A 13,835-nucleotide genomic window follows, 5' to 3' on the forward strand; every position below is an offset into this window, starting at 1 on the left:
TGATACCTCTAGCTTTGTTCTTCTTTCTTAAGGTTGCTTTTGCTAATTGTGGCCTTTTGTGGCTCCATACAAATTTAGGGCTATTAGCTAGCTCTGTTAAAAATACTATTAGTATTTTGATAGGGATTGCACTGAATCCGTAGATTGCTTTAGGTAGTATGGATAATTTAGCAATATTAGTCTTCCAATCCATGAACATGGTATATCTTTCCATTTGTTTCTGTCATCTTCAATTTCCTTATCAATGTTTTGTAGTTCAGAATATAGGTCTTTCACCTGCTTGGTTAAATTTTTTCCTATGTATTCTATTCTTTTTTGTGCAATTGTAAATAGAATTGTTTTCTTGATTTTTTTCTGCTACTTTATTGTTAATGTATAGAAATACAACAGATTTCTGTATATTAATTTGTATTCTTCAACTTCACTGAATTTATGTATTCAAGTAGTTTTTTGGTGGAATCTTTAGGGTTTTCAATGTATAGTATCATGTCATCTGCAAATAGTGACAGTTTTACTTCTTCTTTACCAGTTTGGATGCCTTTTATTTCTTTTTCTTGTCTGATTGTCGTGGCTAGAACTTCCAGTACTATGTTGAATAAAAGTGGCGAGAGAGGACATCCTTGTCTTGTTTCTGATCCATTTTTCACCATTGAGTATGACTTTAGTTGTGGGTTTGTTATATTTGTCCTTCATTATGTTGAGATATATTTCCTCTAAACCTACCATATTGAGACTTTTTATTATGAATGGATGTTGAATTTTGTCAAATGCTTTCTTTCCATCTACTAAGATGATCGTATGATTTTTACCCTTCATTTTTTTTTATATGGTATGTCATGTTGATATATGAATATTGAATCATCCTTGCACCCCTGGAATAAATCCCATTTGATTGTGGTAAATGATCCTTTTAATGTATTGTTGAATTTGGTTTGCTTATATTTTATTGAGGATTTTTGTATCTATCTCAATAAGGGATATTGGCCAGTAGGTTTTTTTGTTTTGTTTTGTTTTGTTTTTGTAGTGTTTTTGTTTGATTTTGGTATCGGGGTAATGCTGCCCTCATGGGATATATTTGGAAGCTTTCCTTCTTCTATATTTTGGAATAGTTTGAGGAGAGTAGGTATTAACCCTTCTTAAGTATTTGGTAGAGTGCAATGTGAATCTATCTGGTCCTGGATTTTTATTTATTGGGAGGTTGTTTTTTTTTTTTATTACTGACTCAATTTTGGTACTAGTAATTGGTCTGTATAAAGCATGAGTTTTTGAGGAAAGTGAAGAAAGAATTTTAGACCCAGTGGATTCCATCTTTCCCTTTAGATTCCCTAAGATCTCTTAATATGAGGGGCCCTCTGTTTTTAATAGCTGTACCCAAACACAGAGAATCACAAATCCCTACCCTCTTTTGAATAGAATAGTGTAACTTACCAAGGAGTTTCAGTAAACCAAATCCAGGTATGCACAATAAAGTTAGAGAGCTCAAAATGCAAAGAAAACAAAACTCAGATTGAAGAGATACTTACCCTCAAGTTCCAGAGTCAGCAAGAAAGCAGTGAACTCAATGAACTCGGGGTATCAGCACTTGTTTGCTCACTGTCCTTAGAGTCATTGGGGTCTTCTTTGGATTTCCCTTCTGAATCTATGAATTGTCAAAAGTTCATAAATAACAGAAGTAAAAACAATTTATCACTGGAGTAGTAATCAGTAAAAGTTTATTGTGCACACATCAAAAAGATAGTTCGCAAACCAGGATCACTCAAACCAAAACATGGGATGGGGTTCAGGGGTATATTATTATAAAGCAGCTTATATAAGTGGGAAGGCAGTGACTGTTTATTGTTCATAGTGATTAGAAAAAATATCAGCATTTTCTTAAATTATAAGGAATTGGTTTTGTCTGCTCAGAAAATTTTCAAGGCTGGCTTCAGTTTATTTTTTATTTTAACAAAAAAAATTTATTTTTGATTTTAACAAATCAAACAGAATGAGACAAATATTTTAATTGTCATGCAGAAGTCACCAGAAGTCTTCAAGATTCCAAAATACCTTCATTGAAAGATTCATTGCAAAAGGCTGATGAAAAATTAAAGACCCAATGATACCTAAAAACAAAAGAGTTCTTAAGACTGACATGTCTCTTTCAACTCCCTTCTATCTTCCTTTTCCTCAGTACTGTATTTTACTAATCCCCTGTCTGAGTTGACTTTCCACTCTGACCATAAACAAAAATCCACCAAGTTAGTAGCCTTACAACTGCAATAGCTCCAATGTCAGAAACCTAAAAACCCTGTTTCATCTCCTAGAGGCCCATCATCAACACACTGGCCCAGAAATCAGTGTCTCATTTGTAATCAGTGTGGACACTGGAAAAAATATTTTCCTCAAAGATTTTATTTTTTTTTTGTCGAATTCTTCCACACCAACTCAAATGCCCCCATATCTACCCTTGAAGGAGGGCCCCCTAATGGGCTTTTCTTAGAGTTGCCAGGACTTCAAGGAATTCTCCAGTAAACTCTTACCAGTTGCTCTCTTAAACAGCCAAGGGGAAACTAAATTAAAATTAATGGAAAATCTTGCTAAATGCTGGTGGATACCAGAACTACACTCTCTAAACCCCACTCTCTTTGGAGCCTGCAGATGGAATCTTGGGAAAACAGGCAGAAGCTGGTGAAGGCTAAAAATTCTTACTGGAGTCAGTTCTCCTAGACTTTTTTAGTGCCTGGTTGAGAGAGGAAAGTGAGATTTCATGTTATCCCTTCCCTACTAAATTCAGACTTTTATGAATTTGGCTTTCAGGTCCCCATTGGTTGTAGATCCTTTCTCTCCCAGGGACAACTATTGCCTTCTTGTTTGTATTGTTTTGTGTCCTAAGAACTTGGTTTTCTGCCTGCCGGGGGCATGCAGGTTTCAAGAATCAGGGCACCCAAAATATGGCCAGACAGAAATGTGGGTTGCAAATCCACTTCAGCTGGGGTCCTACTGACTATTGCCCACTCTCAGGGGAATTGTCTGTCTTTCTTACTTTTGGCAGTTTTTGGAATGGCTCTGGATACTGGGAAGCTAGTATCTTTGAGTTGTTTAATACTGCCAAGAATGTTTACTGTTTGTCCCAGCTGAAACTTGACAAGATATTTGCAAGGATTTCTAAATAGCTTTATGGCCAGCTGGTATTCAGAGCCTGATAGGAACTTTTTTTTTTAAGGTCTTCTCTTCTAAGCTAAATGTACCCAGAAGGAAAGAAAAACAAAGGCAAACTTTATCCAAGGACAAAGCTCTAAATCTAGAACATAGGAATCTTTTGATTTCCGTCTTATTTGAAGATCTTCTCTCTGATCTAAAGAAGCAAATAGATAATGTAGTTGGATGGGTGGGTCAACCTCCTTGATGTCATTCAGATTGCAACCTAATTCTTTGAGGAATTAAAAACAAGTGTACTTGTCTTATAAATTGAGTCTTCACAAGAACATAAGTGAATCTCTGGGAGCAATTCACCCACTTTTCCTTTTTTAAAACCAATCCCCAACTTCCTTTATTCATCTCAGAAGGTTGTAGGTATTATAAACTTCTGGATTTAGGAAACAAAAGTCTTTGGAGAAACTTGGATTCTTTTTCTGTGCCTTTGAGATGTAAATGTTCTACCTGTTCTTCACTAGGAACTCTTATCTATGGAAGCCATCTCTCTGAAATGCAAGCTTTAGGTAGGTAATTTCTATCAGAACGGAAAAAGAGGAAAGGCTATTTGGAGCCTAGGCGTATGAAAAATCTTAAAAGTCTTTTCCACAAACATAAAAATGTGTAAGCCATCTGAGCAGGTAATCTAACTTATTCTATCTGCCAGAAACCAATTTGGATCCAACTCTTCTTTTAGAGGCTACTGAGTTTTATATTATTTTACCTGTCCTGTGGCTAAAATTTGAAATTAAAGCTATAAGATCTCTCTTTACAACTATCTGTATGTTTATGTATGTCTGTATATTATAAATGTGTGATTTTTTTCCCTATCTTTGGATGGTATTGCCAAAATTAATTTGTACAGTTATATTTATACATAAACATGTCAAATATGCTCACAGAAATATAGAAAGTAACCCAAATGTTTCTCATTTGTTTTAATCTAAAATAATCTTGGTAAATAAACATTAACTTAAGTTTGTTGCTTTAATCAAAACTGGCACGTCTTTAGAGCTATCAATATTAAATATAAGCAGATCTATAATTCTACCTAGGTTTATTAAAAGTGAAAGAAGCTCATGTTATCTGTTACAGAGATAGAGAATAAACTGAGGGTTGATGGAGGGAGGTGGGTGGGGGATGGGCTAGATAGGTGGTGAGTATTAAGGAGGACCCTTGTTGTGATGAGCACTGGGTGTTGTATGTAGTCGTGATGAGCACTGGGTGTTGTATGTAGTCGTGATGAGCACTGGGTGTTGTATGTAAGTGAATCACTGAATTTTACTCCAGAAACCAATACTGCACTGTATGTTAAGTAGCAAAATTTAAATTTAAAAAAGGACAATTTCATGAATAAATAAACAGCAAATCATCTTTTCATGAGTAATCTAAACATAATTGTTAGGAACAAGTAAATTAAATAGAGGTAAGATAAAAATTTATAAATGAACTTTCCAACAATAATTATGCTTTTTTGTATATCTACTTAAAAGTAGTTTTCAAAATCTTTTTGGTAACTTGAAACCTTACTATTATACTGAGATAAGTTAAATGGGATAATATCTAGATCATTTCCAAGGAATATAAAATACTGAAACATTAACTACTGAGCATAGGTTATCTTCTTTTGACTTACTTTTACAGAAGAACTAAGGCTAGTTGTCCTATTAGTAAACATGTTTTGTCTACATTGAAAAGTTTACTGAGGAAGAAGTTATTTCTAGAAGTTATGAAATATATTTATAAATTTGCCAGTCCACACTTGCTTAATTCTTAGTTTTCACTAGGAATTTAGTATTCTAATGGTAATAATTATAATCAATATATGTACTTAAACCTATTTCAAAATAATAAGGGAGAAAGTAAATAACTGTGAATGAAAAGTAGGTAAAGAAAGTAAAATGACTATTTCAGAATGAGAAAGAAGGAAAAAACATAGTAAGTAATCTGAATGGTTATAAGAAGTTATAGAACTTTTGTAGAAAAGGAATGTTAGGAAAAGAATGTTAGTTGTGGTCAAGCTGGCTAAGATTAGAATGGATTTAAGGTTTTTTTTTTTTCCCCCTAAAAAATGAGTTTTATTATCAAAAGTACACTGATGCTATTGGTCTGCTCTTGTTAAGTGATTGTGAAAGGGTTTTTGTTCACTTTACCTTTTGGGCAATCTACCTGGAAAGCAAAGATTTTTTTTTTTTTTTTTTTTGCCTTAGCAAAATAGTTTCCTGTGTTTCATGTTGTTTTTATATCAGGTCTTTGATTACTTAATAGAACCCAGTCTTCTTAATATTAAAAGAGCTAAATCTCATTCACAACAATGTAACCTTTTGTGTTTGCTTTTCAAATCTGCTATTGCCAATTTGGTTAAGTACATAATTAAGTATTTGATAATGATCTATGGGCCTACGTAGTCAAATATTCAAACCTTTTGACATTTTGACAACTTCCCCCAATCAAATTCTAAATGGAGTCTTCTTGACCTCAAAGTATCTTTGATATACCCTAGAGTGTCCCTGGAAATCTCAAAAGATTTGTTTCTCACCTTGTAAAAGAGAGATGTTAAACAAATTAGGTTTATTTGATATGTTAAATTATGTAGAAAGCATTGTCAAATAAGTATTGATAAACCTTCTTAGGTTATATGTGTATGGATATATGTTCCTAACATAGATATTCCAGAAATTGTTTATAGAGTTTCTAGAAATTTATCAATACTTTAATGTCCAGTTATTATTCTAAATTATTGTATGCCACAGAAATAACTACATTTCACCATCAAAGGAACTCTCATCAGGTCTTTAACTGTGTGCATTTTAAAGTATTTTGTTATTTTAAGACAATCATTTTTTATTCTGTTGATTTTGCAAAAGTAAGATTAATGGAAAGGACTCTACCAAGTGCTGTCATCCACCAACACTGCTGCCAAATTACAAGGTGTTTAAATTTCACAACTGAAGAAGGCTCCCCCTGACATCTGTGCCTGTGCAAATGCTAGAGACATCAAAATCCAATTGACTAGGAAGAGAATTAGCTGATGTTGAGGTTGACTGCTTCCTCCCAAAACATTAAGAATGTTTCTTTCCATTTCTCCTTTCTTTCCAACAATCCTTTTCCTAATTCTTACACCCTGAAGGTGTTTGTCATTCTTTTGTCAACCTACTGCCTTGCCCTGTCCTGGAAAGACATTGCCATTGTTCACATATCTCAGACCGTTACAAAAGCAGGTTAGCCAACCTCCAATCAACTATTGGATTTACTGTGATGCGGGTGATTCCATAATTCTTCCCATCACAAACTTCTCCCTGGTTTCTAATGCCTCAGTTTCTCTGGAATACACTTGTGGATAAACACTTCTGGAGAAGTGGAAACTGTTATATAAAATACATAAACAAGCCATTTGGCTTGAGAAAATGACTCAGTGGGGTCTTTCTTTGATCTATTTAATCTAAGTTGGTTTGGGCCATGGGGATTATGACATTGGAAAGTTTGGAGTGTCCTCCAAATATTGGGTATTACTCAGTTTAAAACCATTCTAATAGTCTCCCTGATATACCATATTCTCTCAAAAGCTTTAAATGTATGCATGCAGCTACTGGTGATGAGACAAATGTTCTTTCTGTGCCTAGAATGGCAAAAAATGGGATGAAGAACTGCCACCTAAGGGACCAAGACCTTATATCCTAACCTATGAATTGAAGTTAGAGGTTCATCCTGATTCCAACAGCAACAAGGAGTGGTAGCTCAGAGTGGCACTAATACTTTAAATTTTGATCAATACTTGCAATACAATTGAGAATTTATCAAAAGGGGGTAAGTTGATAATATTAATTTGTATATTGGGACCCACAAAATGGAGGCCATCTCAGTGGCCTACCCCATGTCACAAATCTAAACAAAGTCGGCCTGCACTTACTGAAAACTGTCAAGAAACCCTAACATCAGTCACAATCTTTCAAGTTAGCCTTAGCTAGCTTATCTTACCTAGAGAATAGGGCCCGGTAGCCTTATAAGGAAATCCCTGAATTCCTAGTCATTCATGCCCTGTTTCCGTGTTGCCTCTTCTTACACTCTATAATGCTCATTCTTGGCCACAAAACCTTAGGAAGAGTGCTCCACTATTTGATAGGTTCTGTACTCCCTAAATACATGGATTGTTTTCCCTTGAATAAAGGACCTGAAACTAGTTACTAAATTGTTTTAGTTTTGTCATTTGATAATAGTAAACTTGGGATGTTGAAATAAAGTGGAAAGAATTCTGTCTTTTCTTCACTTGATTATTCTCACTGGGGAAAAGTGAGAGTAAGATTTGCCTCATAGTTTTAAATGAGGACATATAGGTTAAAAGTGCCTAGTTTAGTGCCCGGTACAGGTCAGGCACTCGATGAATGTTATTTGATTTGGAAAGTGGACAAAATAGCCTAATTTGAATGTCTGTTTTCTACCAGAAATTCTTACAAATGTAGGCAGTAAACTAGTTGATATCCTTGTATTTCAGATAAGGAAATAAGATCAGAGGAGATCCTACTTTGTGGATATGTGTGGATTTTGAACATACGCCTCTCTTCCTCCATGATTTATTTCTGTGTTGAAATAGTGACCAAGGCAGGCAGAAATTATTTTAAAAAGATGTCTGAAGAAACAGTTCTCTAAGTACAATGTCTTAAGGTTCCAGAACACTTAAAATGGTAATCAGACACACATGAAGATATTATAATAAGCTCTTCCAGAGCCTCTTTTCCCCCAGCTGTAAGATGGATGTGATAATCCAGTAGTTCTTTTGATCAGGGACAAATGCCTTTAAAACCCCCAAATATTCAAAAGGACTTTAAGTCATTTTCACAGATGTGTGCAGATTTAAGGTGAAAAGAACTCTGGGGTGACATAGGATAGGGTAGATTTATAACACATTGCCTATTCTAAGAGCTGAATATATATACTTTTCCAAACTATGGAGATACCAGATGTATTAATCATGTAGTATTTAAAGATCTTGGGAAGAACATGCTTTCATAAATGCAAGGCATAGTTATTAGCAATGAAGGGATTAGTTATAAACCCACTTAATTTAAAATTTAAGCCAGTAGTTGAAGAAAGTAAATTTTTTAAATCAATTTTGGAATAGAATGGACACAGATAAAACCTCAAGTGTGAGTAGATGAAAAAAGTTAATATTTTGATTGACCACACATCTTGAAAGGAAGATTTAAAGGATGTGTAGGTCTTTGAGGCCCAAGGGTAGCATTCTGGTTTATCAAGCTGAGCAAAAACTAGGACTAGGTGAAAACATTTTTTTATTTCTTCTGGGTTATGGATTTGTACAAATTGGGGGACTTGGAAGAGTCTGAAGCTGTGGCCATTACATTGGATCAAAACTAGATTCTCTCAAGTTCTGTAAGAGTCAGCCGAATTCACTAAAATCCCAACAAGGACAAAATATTATATTTCACTATTTCTGCTTAGGGGCAGCTAATTTTTCTTTGACTCAGCTGAGGTTCTGAGCCTCTCAATCTAATAGACAGTTTCTCTCTGATTGTGTATACTATCCTAGCCTCTGCTCATGGATCAGAAGATAACTGAAATAATGTTTGTTTTACAGATGCCTTACTTATGAAATATCTCAGAGCTAAGTCAATTTAATTGCTCCTGCGTATAGCAGAGAACCAACAAATCACTCCACTGAAGCTAGAATTGGGACATACAGGACACGAGGTCAAAGGATAGGGAATGGCTGGGAGCAGGAGGAAATGATGTAGGGTCACTTATCTTACAGGTGCCCCTCCAGCCTCTGCCAGGCCAGGTACCAGGAAGACAAGCCTGGAGGAGAGGGTCTTGGCTTCTCCTTCCTTCGTTTCCATTGGTCAGCTTGGACCTGCCCATTTGGCAAACACCTTACCACAGAAGTAACAAGTTAGTGTCTGCCCTCTTAGATTTTAGTCTTTGTCAAACAGTAGATTTTAAAATTCTCTGGGGACAGGATCGTCTTATTCACTTTTACATAACTTCCTTAACTATCAACATCCTTTGTTTGTAGTAGGTGATTCTTTTTTTTTTAGTATTTTTTTTTTTTAAGATTTTATTTATTTGTTTGAGAGAGAGAATGAGATAGAGAGAGAGAGCATGAGGGGAGAGGGTCAGAGGGAGAAGCAGACTCCCTGCTGACAGCAGGGAGCCCGATGCGGGACTCGATCCCGGCACTCCAGGATCATGACCTGAGCCAAAGGCAGTCGCTTAACCAACTGAGCCACCCAGGCGCCCCTAGGTGATTCTTTTTTAAGTAAAAATATATCTCAGTCATTTTAAGGTAAGCACTCTGCTTTAGTGTTCTAGAATTTTTGATGGGGGTGTTATAGCAGATCCCAAACAAAGATGTAATGAAGCTTAAATGAGCAAAGCTAATTAAATATGTTCTTGTTCAGATAGTGTCACCTTTGGGAGGTGGGGGGGGGATATGTTCTTTTAATCATACATGAGTATATTATCTATTCTAAGAACTTTATTTGGCAGTCCTAGTTAGCCTTGTCACTGGTCAGGTGGTGGAGCCCAATTGAAATAGGGATGTGAATTCACCAAGGGGGTGAGTCCTGGTCTCTCATGTGTCTCTCTGTTATAGAGGCCAATAACCATGATTGAGTATTACTGTTCTTGTTATATATTTTTTTTCCTTTATGTCCTTATGAATAAATGATACCTGGCAGCACAATACCTTTGGAAACTACTGTTTTATTAATTTAGTTAGAATGACATCCCTTTTCCTTCTGCCTTCTCCCTTTAAGGAAAAGCATGAAATTTTTTTTTAAGATTTTATTTATTTATTTATTTGAGAGAGAGAGAGAAAAGGAAACAGCATGAGAGGGGAGAGGGTCAGAGGGAGAAGCAGGCTCCCTGCTGAGCCGGGAGCCTGATGTGGGACTCGATCCCAGGACTCCGGGATCATGACCTGAGCCGAAGGCAGTCGCTTAACCAACTGAGCCACCCAGGCGCCCCCATGAAATTATTTTTAAAAACTGGAGCGAGTAAGAATTGGGGTTTACTCTCCTATTTCCTATGAGGTTCTTGAGTAACTTCTAGACTCTTGAAGTACGGAAATTTGAAACGAACATCTGACCACAAAAATAGCTTTGCTTTTGATAAACTCATTTGGATTAAGTCTCTGAGAGTTTCCTTAACATAACTTTCAGAATATTGAGCTTCAGGGGAATTTTTATAAAAGAAATATTAGCACTCATAGCTCCCACCTGTGGTGCACCTCCAGTTGGCAGGTACTAAGAGATGTTCTAATGACATCTTTTTCAACAACTTTGAGACCCTGGGAGTATTTTTTTTTTTTAAAGATTTTTATTTATTTATTTATTTGAGAGAGAGAATGAGAGAGAGCACATGAGAGGGGGGAGGGTCAGAGGGAGAAGCAGACTCCCTGCTGAGCAGGGAGCCTGATGCGGGACTCCATCCCAGGACTCCAGGATCATGACCTGAGCCGAAGGCAGTCACTTAACCAACTGAACCACCCAGGTGCCCGTGACCCTGGGAGTATTATCCCCATTTACAGACAAGGAAGTGAAGATCCTGATAATTGATGTAACTTGTGTAAGGTCACATAACTCACAAGTAGTAAGCAGAGCTATCTCACTCGAACCCATTGTTGGGGAAACTTGGCCAGTATTTGGGTAGTTGTAGAATTTTTCAGAAGCAGTTACTATGTCCAGAGTGTCTTTTTGCCTAAAGCTGCAGGCTTAGAAAAATGGAATTAAAGGATCCTGGAGGAATAATTAATCCCTTTCCTTATCTCTGCCCCAATTCCCCACTTTAACCCTCTTATAGGAAGGCATTCATAAAATTTTTTTTATTTTTTAATTTTTTAGAAAGATTTTATTTATTTATTTGAGAGAGAGCACGAGACAGTGAGAGCATGAGCAGGTCATGGGGGAAGGGCAGAGGGAGAGGGAGAGGGAGAAGCAGACTCCCCATCAAGCAGGGAACCTGATGCAGGGCTCGATCCTAGGACCCTGAGATCATGACCTGAGCTGAAGGCAGATGCTTAACTGACTGAGCCACACAGATGCCTCACAATTTTGTTGTAGAGGCTTGTGATGACTACTTGGCAAAAAGCCCCACCACATTATTTGGCTGTTTTGGAAAAGTGACTTCTGAGACATGTGACATATTGACACTTGTACTGACTTTAACCCATACTCCGAATAGGAAAGCTTGGTCTATATTGCCACCACAGTATACTGCTCAGTCATACCCAGATGTATTGCAGCACATGAATATTCTCACTGCATGACAGTAGCCATCTGGATTTACTCAATTTCTCACTGATTTTAGTTTTAATATTTCTTTTATCAGGTAAAGAGGGGCTATTTTGCTGCAAGGAAAACTTTTCAATTAGAGATCTGACACAGCTCAAAAACTGTAGTGGTTCAACTGTTGAATGTATATAAATCTTTCATTTTTAGTGTATGTCTCCTTGTAGTGAATCCAGATTCATTTAGCTTGGATGTGTTTATGATATTCTCTAGGAAGTTTAGCATTCTGGAGTTCTTCTAAATTAATGCATAGATTGCATAATGGGATGACCACTGTAGTGATTTCTTTGGATGCAGTGTAGCTAATGGCAAGTGTGTGTGTGTGTGTGTGTGTGTGTGTGTGTGTGTGTTAGAGGGAGGGAGAGAGAGAAGAGCATGCTTGCATGCTTGGCATTTGGAATTTATAAAAATGATATGTTTCTTTTTTTTTTTTTTTTAAAGATTTTATTTATTTATTTGAGAGAGAGAGAGCACAAGAGAGGGGAGCGGGAGAGGGAGGAGCAGACTCCCCGCTGAGCAGGGAGCCCGATGCGGGACTCGATCCCGGGACTCCAGGATCATGACCTGAGCCGAAGGCAGTTGCTTAACCAACTGAGCCACCCAGGCGCCCTAAAAATGATATGTTTCTTAGATTTCAGACCAACTTAAATTTCTTTCCTATTACAGGAATAATGTATGTTTATTGTAAAAAATGTTGATGAGCCCCAAACAGGAAAAAAGAAAGAGAAATGACATCTCAGAGTTAGTCACTGTTAGGATTTTGGTATCTCAGTCTGTATGTGTGTGTATTCATACATATGTTTGTTTTTACAAAAATGAGCCAATGCTATAAATATTCTAGAAATTATATTTTCAGATATATCTATTTATTCAGTACTCTTTTATAATATTTTTAGTGTGAACATTTTCATGGTATGGTTATATCGTATCTCTTGAACATTAGATTTTTCGTTATTTTTCTCTTTATTCTATAATCTTGTAGCAACTGACTGATAAAAGGAGGTTTCTTAAATTTCAGATTACTTATTGGCCCCCTTTCCCACTTACAGCCGGCGGAGTGTGTTTTGTTTGTGCTCCCCTGCCCTGAGCCCCACTCCCAGCTGAAGAACACCGTGGAACACTGCGGTGTGAGGGCTACTGACACTCCTCTACTCCCACTGTTTCTTCTCGCAGGAGACAGAGCACGTGGCACCCAGCCAGCCAGAGTGTCGGGGGAGAACAGGAACGCCAGCTCAGGAGAGTCCACAAAACCACTCCTTCAGGTGCCAAGAAACAGTGCGAGTTCAACAAAGGTGGGCCTTTTGTTGTCAGAAATCGTACTATACCTGTGTTGCTTTCCCGTGCTTGCCGTTCCCACACAAGGCAAGGCTTTCTGATTTTGACTGGCGTTCCTTACGAGTCACAGAAGCTGCTTAAAGAGGCTGTGAGAGAGTATCGTTGAGTCTGAGCTGAGGAGAATTGTAAATAACCTACTGTCTCTGCCTTCATTTTGGAGATAATCAGCCTACGGCTCGGAGAGGGGAGGAGATAGTCTTGGAGAAAGAAATGCTGATTTCATTTTGTCCTCTTTTATTCCACGCCGATGATTAGGTTTTCCTCTGTGATAATGATAATTAGTGATGACAGTGTAGACATCAAGCCAATTTCTTTTCACATACCATCTCATTTAGCCTTTGCCACTTCTTCATAAAGTGAGTACTTATAGCCCCATCTTATGGAGGAGAAGCCTGAGGCTGGACTCATTGGGGCACTGGCCGGATGTTGCATAAGTGAAAAAGCTGAGCCAGACTTTGAACCTATAAATGTTTGATTACAGAATAGCAGGTGTGGCTTCTGTGCTGATCCAAGGAGTGTCCTTGAGGCACTTGAAGCAGCCCCAGGGCTGGCCTCTCTGGTCCGCTAGACCTGCTGAGACAGCCCTGGGTTCAGGGCAAGGACGTAGGTTAAGCTGTGTGCAGCAAGGTTGGCATGGCGTTCTGATGGGAGCCTGGCATTGCAGCTGTCTGTGGAAAGTCTCTTCTGGAAATAAACAGAAGAAGGAATTCGGCTGCTAGTTGTGCCAGCTGTCTTTGTAGGATCATGTGTACAGCGTAATCATAGCCCTCACTCAGTGGGAAGGGAGTGCTGTGCTTTTGAGCATGACCTTTAGATTTTTTTTTTTATGGCAGCACAGCCTAAATGAATCAACAACTACAGAGAAGTTGGCTGTGCTATGTAATTTTGCTTTAAAATATTCAGCATACTAAATTTAGAATCATAGAGCCCCAAAAGGTTGGAAGGGCCCCAAAAGCAAGGTGACCCGCTCTCCAACCAGATTTGTAGGTTTCTTGTATCACCCTCCTCACAATTTGCCACCACTTT

General features: G+C 37.5%; 1 protein-coding gene across 5 annotated transcripts in view; it reads left to right on the plus strand.

Annotated features, from left to right (window-relative positions):
* FAM13C (family with sequence similarity 13 member C) overlaps positions 1–13,835 on the plus strand; it is a 152,003-nt gene that overhangs the window by 40,120 nt on the left and 98,048 nt on the right. For all 5 annotated transcript variants that reach the window (XM_078077682.1, XM_036078159.2, XM_078077681.1 and 2 more), the window contains one exon: positions 12,648–12,766. In XM_078077682.1, coding sequence (XP_077933808.1) covers positions 12,648–12,766 — 119 coding nt within the window. The remainder of the gene's footprint in view (positions 1–12,647; positions 12,767–13,835) is intronic.

The sequence above is a fragment of the Halichoerus grypus genome, chromosome 7 (genome assembly GCF_964656455.1).
Source record: "Halichoerus grypus chromosome 7, mHalGry1.hap1.1, whole genome shotgun sequence".
In the NCBI taxonomy this organism is placed as follows: domain Eukaryota; kingdom Metazoa; phylum Chordata; class Mammalia; order Carnivora; family Phocidae; genus Halichoerus; species Halichoerus grypus.